Source organism: Eptesicus fuscus, chromosome 18 (assembly GCF_027574615.1).
Source record: "Eptesicus fuscus isolate TK198812 chromosome 18, DD_ASM_mEF_20220401, whole genome shotgun sequence".
NCBI lineage: Eukaryota > Metazoa > Chordata > Mammalia > Chiroptera > Vespertilionidae > Eptesicus > Eptesicus fuscus.
In genome coordinates, this window is record NC_072490.1 from 53,999,221 (window position 1) to 54,019,472 (window position 20,252).

General features: G+C 55.6%; 1 protein-coding gene across 1 annotated transcript in view; it reads right to left on the minus strand.

Moving 5' to 3' along the window:
* Positions 1 to 576: 576 nt before the first annotated feature.
* SUCLG2 (succinate-CoA ligase GDP-forming subunit beta) overlaps positions 577 to 20,252 on the minus strand; it is a 270,953-nt gene continuing 251,277 nt past the window's right edge. The window contains exon 11 of the mRNA XM_054729710.1: positions 577 to 1,090. Coding sequence (XP_054585685.1) covers positions 975 to 1,090 — 116 coding nt within the window. The 3' untranslated portion in view covers positions 577 to 974. The remainder of the gene's footprint in view (positions 1,091 to 20,252) is intronic.

Consider the following 20,252-nt stretch of genomic DNA (forward strand, 5'->3'; position numbering starts at 1 on the left):
CCTAATTTTTGGAGAAAAGTGTTTAAGGAATAATATGGACAAAAATGAGAAATACACAGATCTTAGAGTTTACAGAACAGGATTTTATTTAAATTTGTGTACAAATAAAGATTTACCAAAATATCATCATAAACCCAATTCGCTCCCCTCCCCCAATAGGCACTATAGAGAAGCCATATTCTCTTAATTACGTGACCCCAGTTAGTAGATTCTGGGGGGTCAAGAAAGGCAGGGGGAGAAGATACTGACCCTCACGATAAAATTACAATGATGTCTCATCTTGGAATGTCTTAATTACAGAGATTTACATAAGAATCAGCTCTCCTCAGTTTTCACATTAAATAAAATCTACTAAAAAATTACAAGTAAGGCTTCTGGCTTTATTTTGAGTGAGGTAAGGAGTATACTCAGTATTAAGGCAAAGGTAAGAATATATGGAATATCATGTGAAGTGTGGACCTCCCACTGTAAAACATATTTTGGAATATTCATGGGTTTTCCCAGCATGTGCTGGAATCAGGAATGTGGAAAGCTGTGACAGTGTAACAGCTCTCTGTCTGACGGTCTTAGCTGCACCAACTCTATCTGTTAAGGTAGTCTTGCCTGAGTTTGCACGGCATGTGATTTTTTATTGTTCAGGATTAAATGTCACCCCAACTGCCGGCAGTGAATGGGGCCTGTCAGGCCACACAGACGCTCCCCAGCGTCGGCCACACAAGGTCTACTGAGCAGGCTCACGGTGACAGAAAAGTGTGAGAAGACAGGGCATTAATTTAATAAAGACATAAGTGAAATCAGATTAGTCTGTTTAGATATCTGATTCAAGAAGATATAGAATTAAGATTTTTCGCACAATGGTTTTGCTTCTCCCCTTCCCGTGTTTTCCCCAAAGAGATAACCATTTCCTTCAGTGAGGAGAGAACCAGCCCTTTTTATGGCAAAATGGACTTCTTCCTCGGGGACAGGCAAAGGCTTCACTTCTTCGCCACGCTGGCCACGGCCTTCTTGGCCGCGTCCTCCAGGTCGACGGCCGCGGTGATGGGGAGCCCGCTGCTGCTGAGGATGCGCTGGGCCTCGTGGACGTTGGTTCCTGGGAGAGGCAGGGGCACAGTCACTGACATGGAACTGGAGGTCCCCAAGGTCAAACCTAACATGACCGGGCGCCCGTCTCACCAACGCAATCCAATTACGACTCCGTTTCAGCTTTTTATGATGCAGATATGGCTACTTAAATAAACCCAAATGACAAATTTATTTTCCCCTCTTCTCATCTAAATGTCTGGCATTAAAAGATACCGCCTATATTTTCTCTGGCATTTAGAAAATGAAAATAATGAGGTTCTTATAAGATTGTGAAAAAAGGAAGATTAACAACCACTTGTTCAACGAGTTTGAAAAAGGAAAATCTTCTGCAATGGATTTATCCCTTGACTGAACAGTCTGACTATGGGATCTGAAGAAAAAACTTTGTGTCGAAAATGAGCAAGAGGCCTAACTGGTTTGGCTCAGTGGATAGAGCGTCGGCCTGTGGACTGAAAGGTCCCAGGTTCGAGTCCGGTCAAGGGCATGTACCTTGGTTGCGGGCACATCCCCAGTAGGAGGTGTGCAGGAGGCAGCTGATCGATGTTTCTCTCATTGATGTTTTTAACTCTCTCTCCCTCTCCCTTCCTCTCTGTAAAAAAATCAATAATATATATTTTTTAAAAATGAGCAAGAGAAGGAAACCCCGGGTGTGGGCGGCAGGGACACCAGCAGCCACACGGAGGGCGCATGACTATTGACCCGAACCCTGAGCTCCAGGAGGTGATGTCACAGGTCTAGTCAGTGTCCGGGCAGGAGAGGCCACGGAGGAGATCTGCATCAAGAGTGGTCCAGCTGGAAAAGAAGGAAGCAGAGGACTTCCGAGAGACAGAGACACTTCACTGAGGAAAGCTGCAATCACGGTAACCGGTCCGGTAGGCGCGGCGTGGTTTGTAGCCGCACCGAGGTCGGGTCCTAATGTCTTGGAAGGAAGGTCTGAGCCGTGGCCTAATCTGACACCTGCAGTTCAGACCATCTGCCACCAGTGGCCACGAACCACGGCTGTGGGACAATGACAGCGTTCAACACGCGCATTTCCGCTTCCCCTCCTTCTATATAACAGGGGGAGGCACGAAGGAGCGCGCCAGGCCGTCCTGGTGAGTCTGTAGCACTTGCCGGCCCCGCACCCCGAAGGTTTGCTGGGACTGACTATTAACATGCGAAACGCTTTTCTGTCCCTTCAGGGTGAGCAGCCCTAGGAGAAATGTGATAAAACTTAAGTCTAATGAAATATCTCAGCTGACTTCACTTCCTGCGCTTTCACCTGGTTGGCCAGACGGCCTATTTATAAACACGGGCCGTGGAGCCCCGGCCCGGGACGCCCAGGAGCACGTGGAAAGGAGCCGGGCAGCGATCCATGCGGAGGGAAAGGCGAGTTGGAGAGGGGCAGGAGTGAAAGGTGATGTCACGTGGATTCTCGGGGCCCCGGGCACACGGAAGCCCCGGGGAGGGCACTGGGCACTGGGTCTTTGGCTCAATGCTCACTGGCCGCTGCTTGACACGGGAATCGGACAAATGTGCTGTCTGCGAGGCAACAACCCAAAGGCAGGAAGTCATTAGTGAAACCCGCCTCTCCCTGTCCCTGCGGTGCGTGAGTTGGACAGTTCTGGGTAAATCATTTAACTGCTCTGAGCCCCAACTTCATCTCCAGACATAACATTATGATCATCTTCCTTACAGCGAATAGTCATTCAGCACGTACATAGGCCAGGTTTACTGTCAGTGACAGATGCGTCTTTCCGACGACCCTGAGTAAGTGCTACTGCCCCTGTTACAAGATGAGGAAACTGAGGCACAGAGAGGAGGGAGAGCGTTTGTGGTCCCACAGGGGCGGCGGCAGCGACGGGCGTGAGCCTGTTCCCTCTCATCACAGGCCCTAACTGCTCTAGAGCGATGCTGTCTCCTGTCAGCGGGGAGAGTGCTGGGAGCACAGGCTGAGGAGAGGCAGAGCTAACGCCCGTGACAGCACTCTGGAAGGGCAGTGTCTGTGGCCAGGCCAGCACCCAGCGGCTCCCGCTCCCCGTCCAGTGGGAGCAGAGGCTGGGGGGTGGCTGCCCACCAGGGAGCGGCGCCAGGCCCCTGGCCTGAGTCATGTGACTGAGTTCTGGCCCCTGGAGGGCAAGGGGTACAAAGCGCACACCCCTAGACCTGCAGTGTGGCCCTGCACCCTCTGCCCTGCCCGTGAGGCGGCAGCGGGCCGCTGGGTTAGAGCAGGGCACCCTCCCACCCTGAGGCCCCGAGTGGACGAGGAGGAGCCGGGTAAGTCGGACATGTCGGCGCCTCTGCTGCAGAAGCTGCATCACGTTACACAGGTTACTTTGGAAATGGGCGGCGGCGCCAAGGGGACCAATGGCTCCCGGTGCTCACGCCCCCACGCCGGGCCGGACCACCTGCTGCTGCTCGGTGAGGACGCAGCGGGCGACGGCATGCCTCTGCGGACTCCGTGACCAAGCCCAGAGTCTGCCTGCTCCCTCCTCTCCTGGATTGTTCCCCGAGGAGGGAAGCTGCCAGCTGCGGGCTGCCCCGAGGGGCCTCTGGGAGGAGCGGAACCGAGGATGGACTCCGCCAGCAGCCAGGGAAGACCTGTGGCCTCCGGTGCCCCCGCAACACGTGAGTGACTTGGGAGCGACCCTGCCCAGCGAAGCCTGGACCTGACCTCAGCCGTGAGCGAAGCTGACCTCAGACGCCGAGCCACCCCCGGTTCCCACCGCGGAAACGCGGCTCATCCATGTTCCGCGTGCGAAGTTGCTAAATGGCGGGGCAAGTTGTGACTTAAGTAAAGCATCTGCAAAGATCTATTAGGTCCCGAGAGCAGCCTCGGTGCGCATCCTGGTTCACTTGGTGGAGTTTACCAGCGTCCCGGAGGCTGGCGAGCAGGGCGGAGGCTCGGAGGGGTGGTGGACTGGACAGGGAATCCTGCACTGCTCCCGGCGGGCTCTCGGGCTGTGCTCTGCGGGGAGGAAGAGCCCGCCGTCTCGGGACCAAGTAACTGTACGTTTTTATCTCCTTCCACACAGACATGGGCTAGAATTCTTCCCCCACTGTCCTCCAATCTGCCGGGGAAGAACTCTAAGTTAAGGTACCAAGGCTCTTCTCCCTCTCCCCTTTTCCTTCAGAGCGTCCTCCAATCTCAACATGTGACCTCCAGGGGCCCCCCAGGAGGCAGGCTCCTCTGCCTGACCCCAGGGCGGGGGTCCTGCCTGCCTCTTGTGGGGTGCGCCCCGCTGCGCCCACAGCCTTACCAGGCCTGCCACCCGCTGTGTGGACCCGGGGCCAGTCATGCTGGGTGGACCTGGCTTGACACAGGAACAGCGGCAGAGCAGGGCACTCGGCATGCGTCCAGGGCTCCAGGCTCTAAGCATATTAGCTCATTTGCTCCTCAGTGGCGCCCCCAGGTGGCTGTTATTCTCCTCCCCTACAGATGAGAGGTTCCCGGCTCCAGTCCAGCGGGCATGGCTGGTGTAGCCAGGAGGCCCTGGCATGAGCATGCGGCTCCCTCTCACTGGTTTACAGGATTTCTGGAGCTTATGCTTGAAATGTCTATTCTGGATCCCGAGTAACTCGTATGACTCTGTAAACATGCCATGATAACGATGTTGGCAGTAATAAGACATCTACGTTCCTGTGGCTTACGAAGTCCTCCACGTGCCTCCGTGTGCTCTCTGCGATGACCTTGAGGCCAGTGTTCATAAGTCAGTCCTTTCCGCCGGGACTCAGGCTTCCTGGCTGGCAGGACAGTCTCAGCCCTTTGCTCCTCCCTCTCCATGCTCATTCCCGGGCCTCCTGCGTGGGGTTAAATGGGCAGCACTATCCCCTGCGTGAGACCACTTGAATCTCAGTGACGCTACACGTCACTCAGGGGCAAAGACCAGGCACGATTAGGGTGCTGCTCTTTCCACCTCCCGTCTGGCTAAACCACTCTACCCCCGCCCTGCTGGGGAGGGACCCGTGTTTCCTGAGCAGAATCAATTGTTCCCAGAACACTGATTGCACCTGATCAAGGACAGTCCAAATACTGGCGGTGGCTGTTAGCTGTGCAGATTTGCTCTCCTGAGATGGGGACGGGCAGCATGCGTGACAGACGTGTGGCAGGGAAAGGCCCTGTCACAGGTGAGCAGGCAAGAGCACGCGGAGCCGGCTGCAGAGCTGTGAGTCCCAGACCAGGGCTCCCGAGCCCGGCCCTGCTCTTGCTTGGGGCCAGCTCTCCTGTGGTTCCCGCCCATGAGAAGTGGTAATCACCGGGGCTCCCCTGTACGTGTAGGGGTGAGATAAACTCTTGACCCCCCTTCCCTCCCTCCCCCCCCCCGAGACAAATGGGCTTCTCTTCCTCGCAACCAACTAGCCTAACTAATATCCTCTTCAGCACCCGACGAACACCAGGCGTTCCCAGGGGGAAATGTGTGGCCTGGGACGCCGGGACCCGGCAGACAGGCCGGGCCGTGGCCTCCCACCCGGGCTCTGCTGCCCCCTCTGCCCGGCCGATGCCATCTGGTCCCGAGATGTCCCTTTAAGTGGCATTTCTTTGGGAAGCCTTTCACCACCTCCCGCCTGCCAGCCGGAGCGAAGGGTTATAAAAGGAGCTCCCGGGGCCGGTGAGTCAGACCCCAGCACCCGGTCCGCTTCCTGACACATCGTGTCCCCACGGAACACGAGCTTCACGGGCTGGCAATGGGCTCGACGCGCCCCAGGGTGTCCGGGCTCAGCACAGCGCCCGCCGCCCTGGCGGGACCTGCCGGCGGACCAGACGCCACGCTGGCTCACACATTCAAAGCGTGCTGGGGGGGAGGGGGAAGAGACACGCTTCTGATCGCCTTGCTGCCCCAACATCCGCAGATAGCCGTTTGATAGGCCTGCAATCCGGCCTAACACTCCCCGCTTCCCGGGATTCTCCAGGGCTTCTGTGGGGCCGGTAGCTAAGGGCGGAGCAGCAGCTGCTGAGTCCCGTGCCCGGCGTGAGAGCGCCCAGCTGCCGCCAGCCCTCTCTGCCCAGCAGCTCCCCGGGCCCCAGGCAAGCGGGGCGCTGCTCCGGGTCAGCGCGGTGGGCAGGGCCGGGCCAGGGAGGACGGGCGCAGCTCTCCTCCAGCTGCTCCTGCCGGGCCACATCCAATACCTAATTGCTTCATAATTTCAGGATCCACTAAAGTGAATTTTAATTATACTTGCACTTACACTTTAATTACAGCCTTAATTATTCAGCATACACCGAGCACGCCCAGAGCTAAGCCGGGGGAGGAGTCCTCGTGCTGAGATGGAAGCTCGGGCCTGGATGGGCTCGGAGCGTGTGCAGGGCCCTGGTCAGAGGAGAGTCCACACGGGGCGTGGGGTGGGGTGGGGTGGGGGCGATGCTCACAAACAGGCCACAGACAGACACAGGGGGAGAGGAACAGCCCGAGGCAGAGGGCAAGGCAGAGTCCAAAAATGACAGACACGAGATGCACAGATAGAAAGATGGACAGACAAGAGATACACAGAGGGAGGAAAGAGACAAAAAAGAAAGATTAGAGACAGAAGGGACAAAAGGAGAAAACTAGAGATTTAGACAAGAGAAAAAGGGGGAGTGGCAGGGGGAGGGGTAGAAGAAGAAAAAGGTAGAGGAGGGGAGAGAGAGAGAGAGAGAGAGAGAGAGAGAGAGAGAGAGAGAGAGAGAGGCCAGAGACACATGATAAGAGAGACTCATGAGGAATAACCCAGAGAGGGTCAGGCACAGAAAAGAGACCGGGACAGAGTCAAATAGAGAGATGAGGAAAAATGGGAGCTTGCCAAGTCCCGTCTGCAGCTGCCCGGCCCGGCCCCTGCCCTGACTCCTGCCCCTGCCCCTGCCTTGGCTCCTGCCCCTGCCCCTGCCCTGGCTCCTGGCCCTGTCCCTACCCCAGCTCCTGCCCTGGCTCCTGCCCCTGCCCCAGTTCCTGGCCCTGCCCCTGCCCCTGCCCTGGCTCCTGCCCCTGCCCCAGCTCCTGCCCCGGCCACATCTCCCTTGGAGCAACCTGAATCACCACCTGACCAGACGGCCGGCCACGCCCGCTGGCCGCACTGCAGGCGCCTAGGATCTGCCCCCCAGAGAACAAAGGGGGGCGATTTCAAAATGAAATCTCGCTCTAGTGGTAGAGGAGATTTTACAAAAGAATAATTATGGCAGTCTTTAAAGTTCTCCCTCTTCTGCCTGTTTGACCACAGACTTCCTGCCACTGGGTGGAGTGAGAGAGCCACACAGAGATGCAAGGTTAATTGATCAAGTTTGTTCTCTGCCTTCATTACAAGGGAGGACACACATTACAGGGTTTGGTTCAAAGGGTGCGCCGCCCGCCCGCCCCCCCCCCCCCCCCCCCCCCCCGCCGCAACTTCCTGGGCTTTTTATCACAGGCTAAGAGGAAACCCACTGGCAGAGTGTAGACCTCTCTTTCTACATTGTTATCAACAGGAATGCAGGTTCTTCTAAAAAAATACAAGAGGTATTTGTGTTTGTGAGGAACAATGAATGCTCGGTGGATACATGAGTTAAGGGGCTCACAACCCAAAGGGATGTCCTTTTATCCCGTTTACAGATGAGGCAACCGAGGTACTGGGGGGCCTGGGAACTTGCCCACTATCCCTGAAAGTCAGAGGCCGAGCCAGGCCCAGCTCCAGCCCTGCTGACGGCAAAGGCACGTGGAACCACACCCGGCCGGCCCCACACGGCCCCGCAAGGCAGGCGGCCCAGGAGACTGCAAGCCAAGCTGCTATTTTTACTGGAGGGAACTGAGGCCACCGGTGTCGACAACTGGCTCAGGTCAAACAACCAGTTAGTTACCCGAGGCAGGTCAGGGCTTTAGGTCAGGGCCCCAGGTCAGGGCTTCAGGTCGGGGCCCCAGGTCAGGGCTTCAGGTCGGGGCCCCAGGTCAGGGCTTCAGGTTGGGGCCCCAGGTCAGGGCTTCAGGTCGGGGCCCCAGGTCAGGGCTTCAGGTCGGGGCCCCAGGTCAGGGCTTCAGGTCAGGGCTTCAGGTCGGGGCCCCAGGTCAGGGCTTCAGGTCGGGGCTTCAGGTCAGGACCCCAGGTCAGGGCTTCAGGTCGGGGCCCCAGGTCAGGGCTCCCAGGTCAGAACCCCAGGTCAGGGCCCCCACATCGGGCCCCCCAGGTCGGGGCTCCCAGTCAGGCCTGGAAAGCAAGGGCCTGGCGGGCACAGCGAGGCGTGGCCTCTTTCTGACCACCCTGAGCTAAAAATAGTTTTTACATTTTAAAATTCTTGGAACAAATCGGAAGAATGATATTTTGTGATACATGAAAAGTACCTGGAATTCAAACTGCGGTGCCTGCGAAAGAAGCTCTGGCGGAACACAGCAAAGCGACTCAGTGCCAGACCGCCGCGGCTGCGGGGCGGCCGTCCCGCCCTGACTCCGAAACTGTCCGGGCCCTGCTCCACGCAGTTGTGCTGCTGTTGGCTTGTTTTGCTCACAGAGGGGGCAGGTGGAAGCAAACAAACTGTATAAAGCGGCAGACAAACGCCATCGTCCCTGCGCCCTCGCGCCTCCTCCGGACTCTCCTTCAGGTGACCCTCAGGAGGAGGAGGCCTGTGCAGGAGCTCCTGGCCACATCGGATCGGAGGCGGGCCGCTCCTGGAGGGCGGGGCAGCGGTCCTGGTGCTGGGCTGGCTCGCTGCAGGCAGCTCGCTGGCACGCTGGCTCCGGTGACGGCGGGACGGCTGGGGTGATGGCTTCGATAATAACCGCAGCGAACCCGTACTGAGCCAGGGACTGCGCTGGGTGATTTAAAAACTCATCTGCTCCTGCCCGGCCAGTGTTGCTCAGTGGTTGAGCATCGGCCCATGAACCAGAAGGTTGAGTGTGGGGGTTTTTTTGCTTGTTTGTTTTTTAAAAATATTTTTATTGATTTCACAGAGGAAGCGAGAGGGAGGGAGAGATAAAAACATCAATGATGAGAATCATTGATCGGCTGCCTCCTGCACACCCCCCACTGGGGATCGAGCCAGCAACCCAGGCATGTGCCCTAACTGGGAATTGAACTGTGACAGGAGGTGGCTGATCAATGATTCTCTCTCATTACTGATGTTTCTATCTCTCCCTCCCTCTCTCTTCCTCTCTGAAATAAATAAAAATGTATTTTTTTTTTAAAACTCAGTTGCAGCTTATAAAACCCTATGAGGCGCCTATATTTTTGCTCCCATTTCACAGATGGGGAAGCTGAGATTTCAAACCTGGCTGTTACTGACCACCTGAGCCACATGGATAAACTACTGCAGTTGGATGAAAATTGTATCAAAATTCTGTGCATCCCTCACATTGTCAGATGAGAGCCCTCAGCCTCCCGATCTCAGGTAGCCCTGCTCTGGGCAGCCCCAAGGTGGCGCTCTTGGGAGAGCCATTTTAACAGGACACACCCGCCACCTGTGAAAGCACACAGGGATCTACCCGTGTGTCACTTCTCTGGTGGCCACGTGCTCTCGATGGCTGGTCAAATACAGCCTTCAGGTGTCACATAAGGAGACGGAGCCATGCAGAGAGAGCTCACTGGTCACTCGGGAAACCCCCAGGGGCAGCCAGCGGTGGTGTGATGTTGGGCAGGACTCGGATGCCAGTCCCCATACCTGCCGGCTCGAGCACCCTCCTTACTCAGGGGCCCATGCTCAGCTTCCACTCAGGAAACAGCGGCAGGCTCTTGTTTTTGAAGGGATGACCGCTGCCTAGACTGGGGTGGGCGCCAGACCCAAAGGCCGCCCGGGCTCAGGGCAGACTGTGATGTGTATGTGCATGAGGGGGCCAGGCATCACCCGGCACTGCAGGCTCTGGCCTGCTGCCCGGCGGCGGTGGTGGTGGTGGCGGTGATGGTGGCGGTGGCGGTGATGGTGGCGGTGGCGGTGGTGGTGGTGGTGATGGTGGCGGCGGCGGCGGTGGTGGCAGTGGTGGTGGTGGCGGCAGGGCCGATCTGATGGAACACCTGACGGAAGAGCCAGCCTCACCCTTCCTGTGCCCTCCCTCCGAGGGGGCTGCACCCAGGCCCAGGTGCTCTCACCTGCAGGCTTCCAGTGGGAGGCCCGCCCAGGGCCCAGGGCCAAAGTGCCCGTGACAGGTGTCACAGGCCGAACTCCGCGGTCAGTAAGGAAGCTCGCTGTTGGTGCACAACGAGGTGCAGCTGCCACTTCTCTCTTAGTCACGGAGGCGGCAGTCCGGTCCCCTGAGTCCTTTATCTTACTTCTCAGCAGGAACAAAACCCAGATGGGAAGAACCTGCTGGGTCCCCTCAAGGCCCAACATGCCTGGTTGGATGGGCGCAATAGATGGTTGGTCTGTGGGAACACACAGGGACCAGCTGCCTGAACAGAGGCCATGGGCAGAGGAGCCAAGAAAGAACAAGAGGGCGTGAGAGCCAGCGTAGGGGGCCTCCCGGGTGCAATCCCATAAAACCCGACAAGAAACGCCTTTTTATTAAGGTCGTCGGAGCTCAAGTTGTTACATCCAAACGAAAGAAGACAGCCAGGCTGCACAGTGCGAAGCCACCCTCCCTCGCGAGCCCTGGTCCCTCGTGAGCCCTGGTCCCGGCACCACAGAACGGGCTTCCTGCGGTGCGAGGCAGCGCGGGTCCAAATGGCATATATTTCAGTCACAGGCACCACCGAGGGGTGAGATGAAAAGCCAGAATGGCAGACATCATAGAGCATCTGTCTGGAAACGGAAATATTCGATCCACAGCAGCTCTGAGCAGTCCAGCTAACACTTCAGGCGAGGCCGGGTGAGGCGTGGGCTAAGGAGTGTTACCGTCTTAGACAATGGGAGGGTTTAAGGCTTCGTGACAGAGCAAGATTGCGTCCAACGTCTCATCTGGTTTAACCTGGTGATGATGACTTAACACTTACAGGGAGGAGAGGTGACAGATGTCTAGTGAGCTTCGGAACGCCAGCAAGGCACACACACGGGGACAGGGATGGAGGGAGGGGATGAAGAGAGGTACGTGGGCACCAGAGGGCAGAAAGCAAGGTGAGAGGTGGGTGTGCAAGGTGAGAGGGGGGAGCCGGAAGAGGAATGAGGATCACACACAGAGGAAAAGAGATGCACATTGGCACAGAACATCCGACCCCTCCAGGGGCCACGTTCCCAACCACGGCAGCAACGGGGCTGCACTGGGAGGGGGGTTTGAGAGGGGGGCCAAAGTGTGCTGGAGAGGTGGGTGCAGATGGGACAGGGCTGTCTCACCCGAAAGGGAGCAGAGCTGAGAAGGAGAAGATGAAACTGGGCACAGAGCCCAACGGGGAAATGTGCTGAGGCCGGGGTGGTAACGGGCACAGCCGGAGGCCTGGCCCTGCGGGGCCGGTACACTCGCCTGCCCAGGGCCAGGCCGCCACTCAGCAGGGTCTCTGTTCCCTGTGGACTCGGTGGAAGCAGCAAGCCCAGGGCTCAAACATTTTGAATGAAACATTTTCACGCTCGTCAGCCAGAGCCCACCTGCCTCCAGATGACAGCCAAAGGCCTGCGCCAGCTCTCCTCTCCTGGCCCCACACCCAGCACCACTGACATTGGGAGCATGGGTAGCGGCCAAGTGCATGGGCACAGCTGAGCGCTCTGTGGCTGTCTCCACACTTCAATACTCACTTCCCCTCTAGCAGATCAAGGCATCGGGCGGCAATTTTACTGGCCCGTGCTAAGGACACTTGGCATTCCTCTGGCAGGTGCCAACTTGTCCGCGTCTCAGAGGCCAGGACAAGTGTCCACGAGGAGGAGGTGCCGGTACGTTGGTCAAGGAAGCAAGAGAAATGATACAGAGTTCCTGCCTCAGAGACGGTCGCGATGTCAACAACACGAGAGAGTGTTTAGGGAACATTAGACAGATTGGAGAGGAAGAGGAGGGGGACAGAGGGGCCATGTGTTCTAAAGATATTGGCAAAAGAGAATCAAATGTGTATGTTGCTGAAACAAACCTTTTGGTATTGGGAAGAAAAAAAAAGTTGAAAAGACCCGACTAAGAGGAACGGGATCCAAGCTACAAATGATCTAGGCTCATTACTATTTCTTACGAGCTTAACTCGGAATCATGAGCACCTGCGACGAGCAACCGCCCAGACCTGCAGCATGGATGCAGCTGCATGTCAGCGGACGGCGGCCAGGAAAATGAATTCACAATAGGTTCTCTGAGGGAAGGCTCTGGGATCTAGCACGCGGAGCGCCCAGGCCCGAAGCTCGGCTGCAGCACGTCCCCACGTTGGTTATACAAGGCCATGGATTAATGTCGTGTGTTTCTCAGGAGTATCATGGGTGGGCCTGAATTAACCACCCACGTAACTTCTGTGTTACCTGTGTATGCACTGCAATAAGCAAAGAAAAGCTCATTCCAGATCATGCGTTCTTCTTTCGTAACAGAAACCACTGCTGACAAAAGCTAACAAGCTCCCCCCAGAATGTGGTTGTTCAACTGACCAGGAGTCTTTGAAAGGAGAGCAATCCTGTGCCTAGTGGGGGGAGCTCTATTCTGAGACGCCCAGTGAACACCTGGCATTATGAAGTGGCCATTTCAAAGGGGAGAGAGTCCTCTCCTTACCCACTGGTAAACAGCTATGCTTACTATTCAGCTGAGAACAAAGATTTGTCCACGAAACCCCAGCAACTCCAGCTGATCAGACCGATCAGAGCTTCCTCATTGGGACGCTCATACACTGTGAGGGCACCAGAGGCTTTCAAATGCGAGCCACAAACTGGTGAGATCTGGGGCAGGATGCCAGAGCTTCCAAATGGCCGCCAAGCAAGCGGAGAGGCCACCGCGCTTATTCATAAGAGATACTACTAATAAAACTATGATCGGCTGCTGAAATGTCTGTTTTTGTGGTTATGAAAAATCTCATACTTGTTCAGGCTATAAAGCCATGTGTCAGAGGATCTGAAATGTAGCAAGCAGCTACTGACTGTTAGCAGCAATTATTTATTACTAGAGGCCCGGTGCATGAAATTCGTGCATGGGGGGGTGTCCCTTAGCCCTCTCTAATCTGGGCCTAAACGGGCAGTAGGACATCCCTCTCACAATCCAGGACTGCTGGCTCCCAACCACTCGCCTGCCTGCCAGCCTGATTGCCCCTAACCACCATCCCCTGCCAGCCTGATCAATGCCTAACTGCTCCCCTCTCGGCCTGGTCACCCCCAACTGCCCTCCCCTGCTGGCCCAGTCACCCCTAACTGCCCTACCCTGCCAACCTGGTCACCCTTAACTGCCCTCCCCTGCCGACTTGGTCGCCCCTAACGGTTCTCCCCTGCCAACCTGGTCTCCCCTAACAGTCCTCCCCTGCAAGCCTGGTCGCCCCCAACTGCCCTCCCCTGCTGGCCTGGTCACCCCTAACTGCCCTTCCCTGCCGGCTTGGTCGCCCCTAACTGCCCTGCCCTGTTGGCCTGGTCGCCCCTAACTGCCCTCCGCTGCTGGCCTGGTCGCCTCTAACTGCCCTTCCCTGCCGGCCTGATTGCCCCTAACTGCCCTCCCCTGCTGGCCTGGTTTCCCCTAACGGTCCTCCCCTGCCAGCCTGGTCTCCCCTAACAGTCCTCCCCTGCAGGCCTGGTCGCCCCCAACTGCCTTCCCCTGTTGGCCTGGTCACCCCTAACTGCCTTCCCTTGCCAGCCTGGTCACCCCTAACTGCCTTCCCTTGCTGGCCTGGTTGCCCCTAATTGCCCTCCCCTGCCGGCCTGGTTGCCCCTAATTGCCCTGCCCTGCTGGCCTGGTCGCCCCTAACTGCCCTCCCCTGCTGGCCCAGTCATCCCTAACTGCCCCACCTTGCCAGCCTGGTCACCCCTAACTACCCTTCCCTACAGGCCTGGTCACCCCCAACTGCCCTTCCCTGCTGGCCTGGTCACCCCTAACTGCCCTTCCCTGCCGGCTTGGTCACCCCTAACTGCCCTCCCCTGCCAGCCTGGTTACCCCTAACTGTCCTCCCCTGCCAGCCTGGTTGCCCCTAACTGTCCTCACCTGCCAGCCTGGTCTCCCCTAACTGTCCTCCCCTGCAGGCCTGGTCACCCATAACTGTCCTCCCCTGCAGGCCTGGTCACCCATAACTGCCCTCCCTTGCCAGCCTGATCAACCCTAACTGCCCTCCCCTGCCGGCTTGGTCACCCCTAATTGCCCTGCCCTGCTGGCCTGGTCGCCCCTAACTGCCCTCTCCTGCTGGCCCAGTCATCCCTAACTGCCCCACCTTGCCAGCCTGGTCTCCCCTAACTGCCCTCCGCTGCTGGCCTGGTCGCCCCTAACTGCCCTCCGCTGCTGGCCTGGTCACCCCCAACTGCCCTTCCCTGCTGGCCCCTTCACCCCTAACTGCCCTCCATTGCCAGCCTGATTGCCCCCAACTGCCCTCCTCTGCAGTCCTGGTCACCCCCAACTGCCCTCCCTTGCTGGCCTGATCTCCCACAAGTGCCCTCCCCTGCTGGCCATCTTGTGGTGGCCATCTTTGACTACATGGGGGCAGCCATCTTAGTGTTGGAGTGATGGTCAATTTGCATATTAGGCTTTTATTATATAGGATTGTAATTCAGACTCCGGTAAAAATTGTCTAGCACACTTGGTTTTCTTTATGTGTCATTTGGCTTTAACATAGATGTTGGGGTGATGGACACCCCTTTCTTATTTCACTTTCACTGGTTAGACAAGGGTGTATGTTCTGGAAATGTGACCATTTTTAATACGTATTAATATGGATAAAGATCCCAAGAAACACATCGGCTAAGACAGGAAGCACAGTGCTGTGTCAAGTTAACTGGAAACTACCCCTGGAATCGTCCAGAATGTTCTGGCCCCTTCATCTGCCTCTGTCACCAGAGGCAATGAAGACTTGCTCTGTTTAGAAAAATCACAGTGTAAGGCTGGGTAAAATGGAGCAAACGCAGAGAGATTTGTGGGAGGAGCAGAATTTACTTTCTCACCCAGAAGAAAGCAAATGAAAAACATAGACTGAACGTAAGAGAAACACTTCAGAGACCCCTAGAGTCACCAACTGTCCCAGTTGGAGGGCTGGGACCAGACCTTCGGGGGCAGATTTTTGGTTTTGGCTGGTTTCTTACGTTCCCTGGGCTGTGCTGCTGGGGAACAATGTCCTACGCAGCAGGGCCTGAGGGTGCCTTGTGGGGCCCTCGGTGGGGTGGCGTGCATTTGCTAGCACCTCTCCTTGGCCCACCCCCACACTCCCGCACATGCCTTCCATCTGACAGCAGAGCTTCCTCTCAGAAGGGTGGCTCTGCCCTGAGGCAGGGGTGGGGAACGCCCGGCCGAGGGCCACATGCCACCCTCAAAATCATTTCGCCTGGGCCTGCCAAGACATCTGGGGTGAGTTAATTAAATGTCTGACCAAACACAGCAGGCTAATTGTTAAGCTGATAATTTTGTGTGGCCCTCGAATAATGTTATAAATATCCAAATGGCCCTTGGCAGAGAAAAGGTTCCCCACCCTGCACATAAGACTCTCCCATTCTCTCTAGTTCCCACGCTCACTTTCCCACGTGCACCAAGGATGCCATCCTCCTGGTCATCAGATGGTAAACCCTAGCTCCCCTCCTCTCTGTCCTCGCCTGGGTTCTATCCACTTTTACTTCCATGTGACAGTCCTGCCTGGGTTCTACATGCCAGTGTCACGCACTCTGGCTACTCACTGGATGTCCCCACCCTGTTCTTCGAGCCACAATGTGTTGCTGCAAAGTCACTGCTCCCCGGGACAGCTGACCGGCCAGGGCTTGTCTGTCACTGTTAGGATCCCAGTGCCAACCCCCGTGTGCGGAACAGATGTGCTGTCTCCTGATCCTCTAAGTTCCCTCCTCCCTTCGCTCCATGATTCAAATCGCACTTAGTTCCACATTCAACTTGGAAGTTCTCCTTTTATAACATCTCCTTGCTAACTCACTCTCTAAATGCACCATAGTTACAGTAGTCAAAACCGAGGAAGCGTGAAGAGGGGATGCCAACGGAAGCGGGCCGACAGCAGCACGCGCTGGGAGACGCACGTAACGGAGCCTGCGCTCCCTTCGCAGAGCGAGCACTTGCCTGGTTCCTGTTTCGTGCCCTGTATGGATAACGCCATCTCCGATGTCTGCGTTTTGTTAATATCAGTGCCGGGAGCAGAGCTGGGGCACAATCCTTCATCTTTCCTGGTTTGTTATGTAGGACAATACGACTCTGGGACAGTCCTAACCTTGGTGTGGGCTGCTGGTTTCCCGAAATCGCATAAGTGAGTGTCCTTGGCACGACCGTGCTGAGGACCCTTATCAACAAGATGCTAACTCCCACAGGAGGCGCAAAAGAAACAGCTGGGATCTGGGAGTGTCGAAAGCTCTCCTGCGCCCCCCTCTGGTAAAGGTCCCAGGTGCCTATTACAGGACAGGCCCCGATGCTGAAAGAGCAGGGTCCTAGGTCACCAGGGTGCTTTAGCCCACAAAGCTTTGGGGGCAGTCTGCTGTTTGAGCTCATCTTGATTCATCACCTGCAATTCCCCGTCACCGGGGACACTGTGCGGCGATAATATTTCTGAAGGTTCCAGAAGCCTTGCTGTCAGGAAGCCCTGACACAGAAGCAGATTCTAGTAGGACCAACACTTGTTAACACTGTACATATATTATCTTGTATTGTTACATCTTCTTTCTCTTTTATTTCCCCAGCCGTCTAGTAACTGAGATAATTTCTTATATTTCTACACATCCTCCTTCATGCCCAAAGCCCAGTAACCTGCATACAGTATTTAGTATATCAATTAACCAACTAAAACCCCACAGGCATATACTGTGGAAGCCCACTAACTTAAAAGATGCAAATCTGATTGTCCAACAACTTAGAAATGTCAACACTTCCAGCAGTGCGGGCAGAGCTCTGACACAGCCAAGAGAGATCAGTAACGGAGAAGACCGTGGATGTGGTATTTAGCGTGTTTCAGCATGTTTATTATCCAGGTACACACGATAGGGAGATGTTCAATGTCAGAGATCAATTCCGTCTGGAATACTAAGCACTGTGTGAAAAAGAGAACTGCTCCTTTTGGTCTTTGGGGGAGAATAAAAGTGGGGTAGCTTTCTTTCCTAGGAACGAACCTAAAGCTAACAATTACGGACCTCAGCCGACAACACAGGTGCAGGGAGGGTCGCAGGACAGAGGGCGCACCAAGGCACACACTCACTTCGGGTCATTTTCAAGTGGCAGACACTAGTCTGGACACCTGTTCTCCTCTACAGACACAGAGCTGACTGGTCGAACCCGAGGGCCACTGGCCACTCTGCCCTGAAAGGTGGACACAGCCCTTTACTGTGAGCTACACTTACACTGAGCCCAGCAGCTCTTTGATCAACTACTTAAGTGATTTTCTCTGGAATCAGTTCTGCTGCCTTTACTGTATTAAGATTTCATTCATGCAGATGTTTGAATGTCCATGTTAAACTTTGCCAACTGGCGCTTCTGCTATTTTCGTTTTTCTCTTGTCATCATTATTTCTATCAGGTCCGCCTGGTCCTGATGGAAGTTTGTGAGGCGGCGTCTCAGAGGGAGGAGCGGGGAAGAGGGTGAGAGGAGGAAGGGGTACTAGAAGGAGCAGAAGAGACCAGCGCTGCGGCTGTGCTGGGGTCTTGCCCTCATGGGACGGAGACACACAGGGGCCACATCCCCTGTGGGGACCGCGTCTGCGGAATGACACACCAGCGTGGAACGTGGGGAGACCAGTTGTCCCGGGGATGATGTGCAGAAATCTACCCCGGGCTGCTTGGCCACTGTACTCAGAAGTCTGTGATGGCGTCCACAGGCCTGTTGCTAGTTCTCACATTACAGGGCCTGTTTGTGCCTCTCTGCTGCAGTGGTTCTCAAAGTGGGGTCCCCAGAACCCAGGGGAGGTCGGCCCCTGACGTGAAACATGATTTTGTTATAATAGTAATAATAAAACGATCATATTAAAAACAATGATACTCTGTTGGCATTTGCACTGATGAAGCTAAGGTGATGGTGGGTAAACTGCCAGCCACGACCACGGAATCGAAGCAGCAGCACCAACCTGGGCTAGTCCTGCTCCCCCCACCACACACTTGCCATACAGGGTGCACTTTCAAGTCGGGTATCCTTAATGAACAGTAAAAAATATTAATTTTTCTAAGTCTCAACCCTTAAGTACTTAAAATAACTTTTTTTAAAACTTAAAATAATTTTTAAGTTGCTTTTTATATCTTTGTTTAGGTGATATTTCTTATTTCTAATTTGTTTTCTAGAAAGGTAATTTTTGAGTTTTCTAGAAAAGATTTTTTCCTTGCAGACAATCTCCCAGGCTTAATTCAGGGGGAAGTCTACACGCGCTGCACCCTGAGCTGCGGGGCCTGCGCCGGACACACAGGAGCTGGACCCTGAGCTGCGGGGGCCTCTGTGGGACACACATGAGCTGGGCCCTGATCTACAGGGGCCTCTGTAGGACACACAGGAGCTGGGCCCTGAGCTGCGGGGCCTCCACAGGACACACATGAGCTGGACCCTGAGCTGCGGGGCCTCCACGGGACACACATGAGCTGGGCCCTGAGCTGCGGGGCCTCAGCGGGACACACATGAGCTGGGCCCTGAGCTGCGGGGGCCTCTTTGGGACATACATGAGCTGGACCCTGAGCTGCGGGGGCCTCTGCGGGACACACATGAGCTGGGCCCTGAGCTGCGGGGGCCTCTGTAGGACACACATGAGCTGGGCCCTGAGCTGCGGGGGCCTCCGCGGGACACACATGAGCTGGACCCTGAGCTGCGGGGCCTCAACGGGACACACATGAGCTGGACCCTGAGCTGCGGGGCCTCCATGGGACAGACATGAGCTGGGCCCTGAGCTGCGGGGGCCTCCGCGGGACACACATGAGCTGGACCCTGAGCTGCGGGGCCTCCGCGGGACACACATGAGCTGGGCCCTGAGCTGTGGGGGCCTCCGCGGGACACACATGAGCTGGGCCCTGAGCTGTGGGGGCCTCCGCGGGACACACATGAGCTGGGCCCTGAGCTGCGGGGGCCTCTGTGGGACACACATGAGCTGGGCCCTGAGCTGCGGGGGCCTCCGCGGGACACACATGAGCTGGACCCTGAGCTGCGGGGCCTCCATGGGACAGACATGAGCTGGGCCCTGAGCTGCGGGGGCCTCTGTGGGACACACATGAGCTGGGCCCTGAGCTGCGGGGGCCTCTGTGGGACACACATGAGCTGGACCCTGAGCTGCGGGGGCCTCTGTGGGACACACATGAGCTGGGCCCTGAGCTGCGGGGCCTCCGCAGGACAGACATGAGCTGGGCCCTGAGCTGCGGGGGCCTCTGTGGGGCACACAGGAGCTGGACCCTGAGCTGTGGCTGGGCTGCGCCAGGAGTCCGAGGCGCCTGCCCCGGGGCCCAGGCTGGGGAGAAGAGGACGCACTGGCAGATGTTATGGAAAATGGGGGAGAGAGTCTGCCACCTCCAGGAAAACAACCGACTGCTCTGTGGCTGATGATAAACTGTTTATCATTTTTGTGGAAATTAGAATTCTGGAAAAATTGCATGTACCACCTTGAAAGTACATGCAAGCTTCTCTGATGAGAATGGTGTTTCCTAGATTTTAGGCAGAGAGGAAGGGAGCAGGAGAGGGAGGGAGAGACATATCGATGTCAAAGAGAAACATCAATTGTTTGCCTCCTGCACACCTACCGGCAGCCTGCAACCCAGGCATGTGTCCTGATCAGGAATCAACCCGAGACCTTTTGGTACATGGGACCATGTGCTCAACCAACTGAGCCACACAGGCCAGGGCGAGGATGCTGTGATATTAACAAATGTGGAACTTTTTTATACTGTATGTTGAAATGTGTCAACCTTTAGATCTGCATAATCCAAAATGCTCCATCTGATCACTGCATGATATTACAAACCTTGCATGCATAAAATCCACTTCATGTGCAAGACAGACCAACGGACTTTAATAGAATAGAATATGAAAAGTTCATTAAAATAATTTCAGATTCCACATAAAATAAATCTTTAATAAAGAAACTATTGCTTATAGACTTTAATGGAGCACCAAAGAAAATTCAAAATTATATGAAATGATTATTAAAAATACCCTCCCTTTTCCAAATAAATAGCTCTATATGAGGCCAGGTTTTCTTCATCTACTTCAACTAAAACAACATATTGCAACAGATAAAATGAAGCAAATATTAAACTACATATTAAAGAGATTTCAAAAATATAAAACAATGCTGTTATT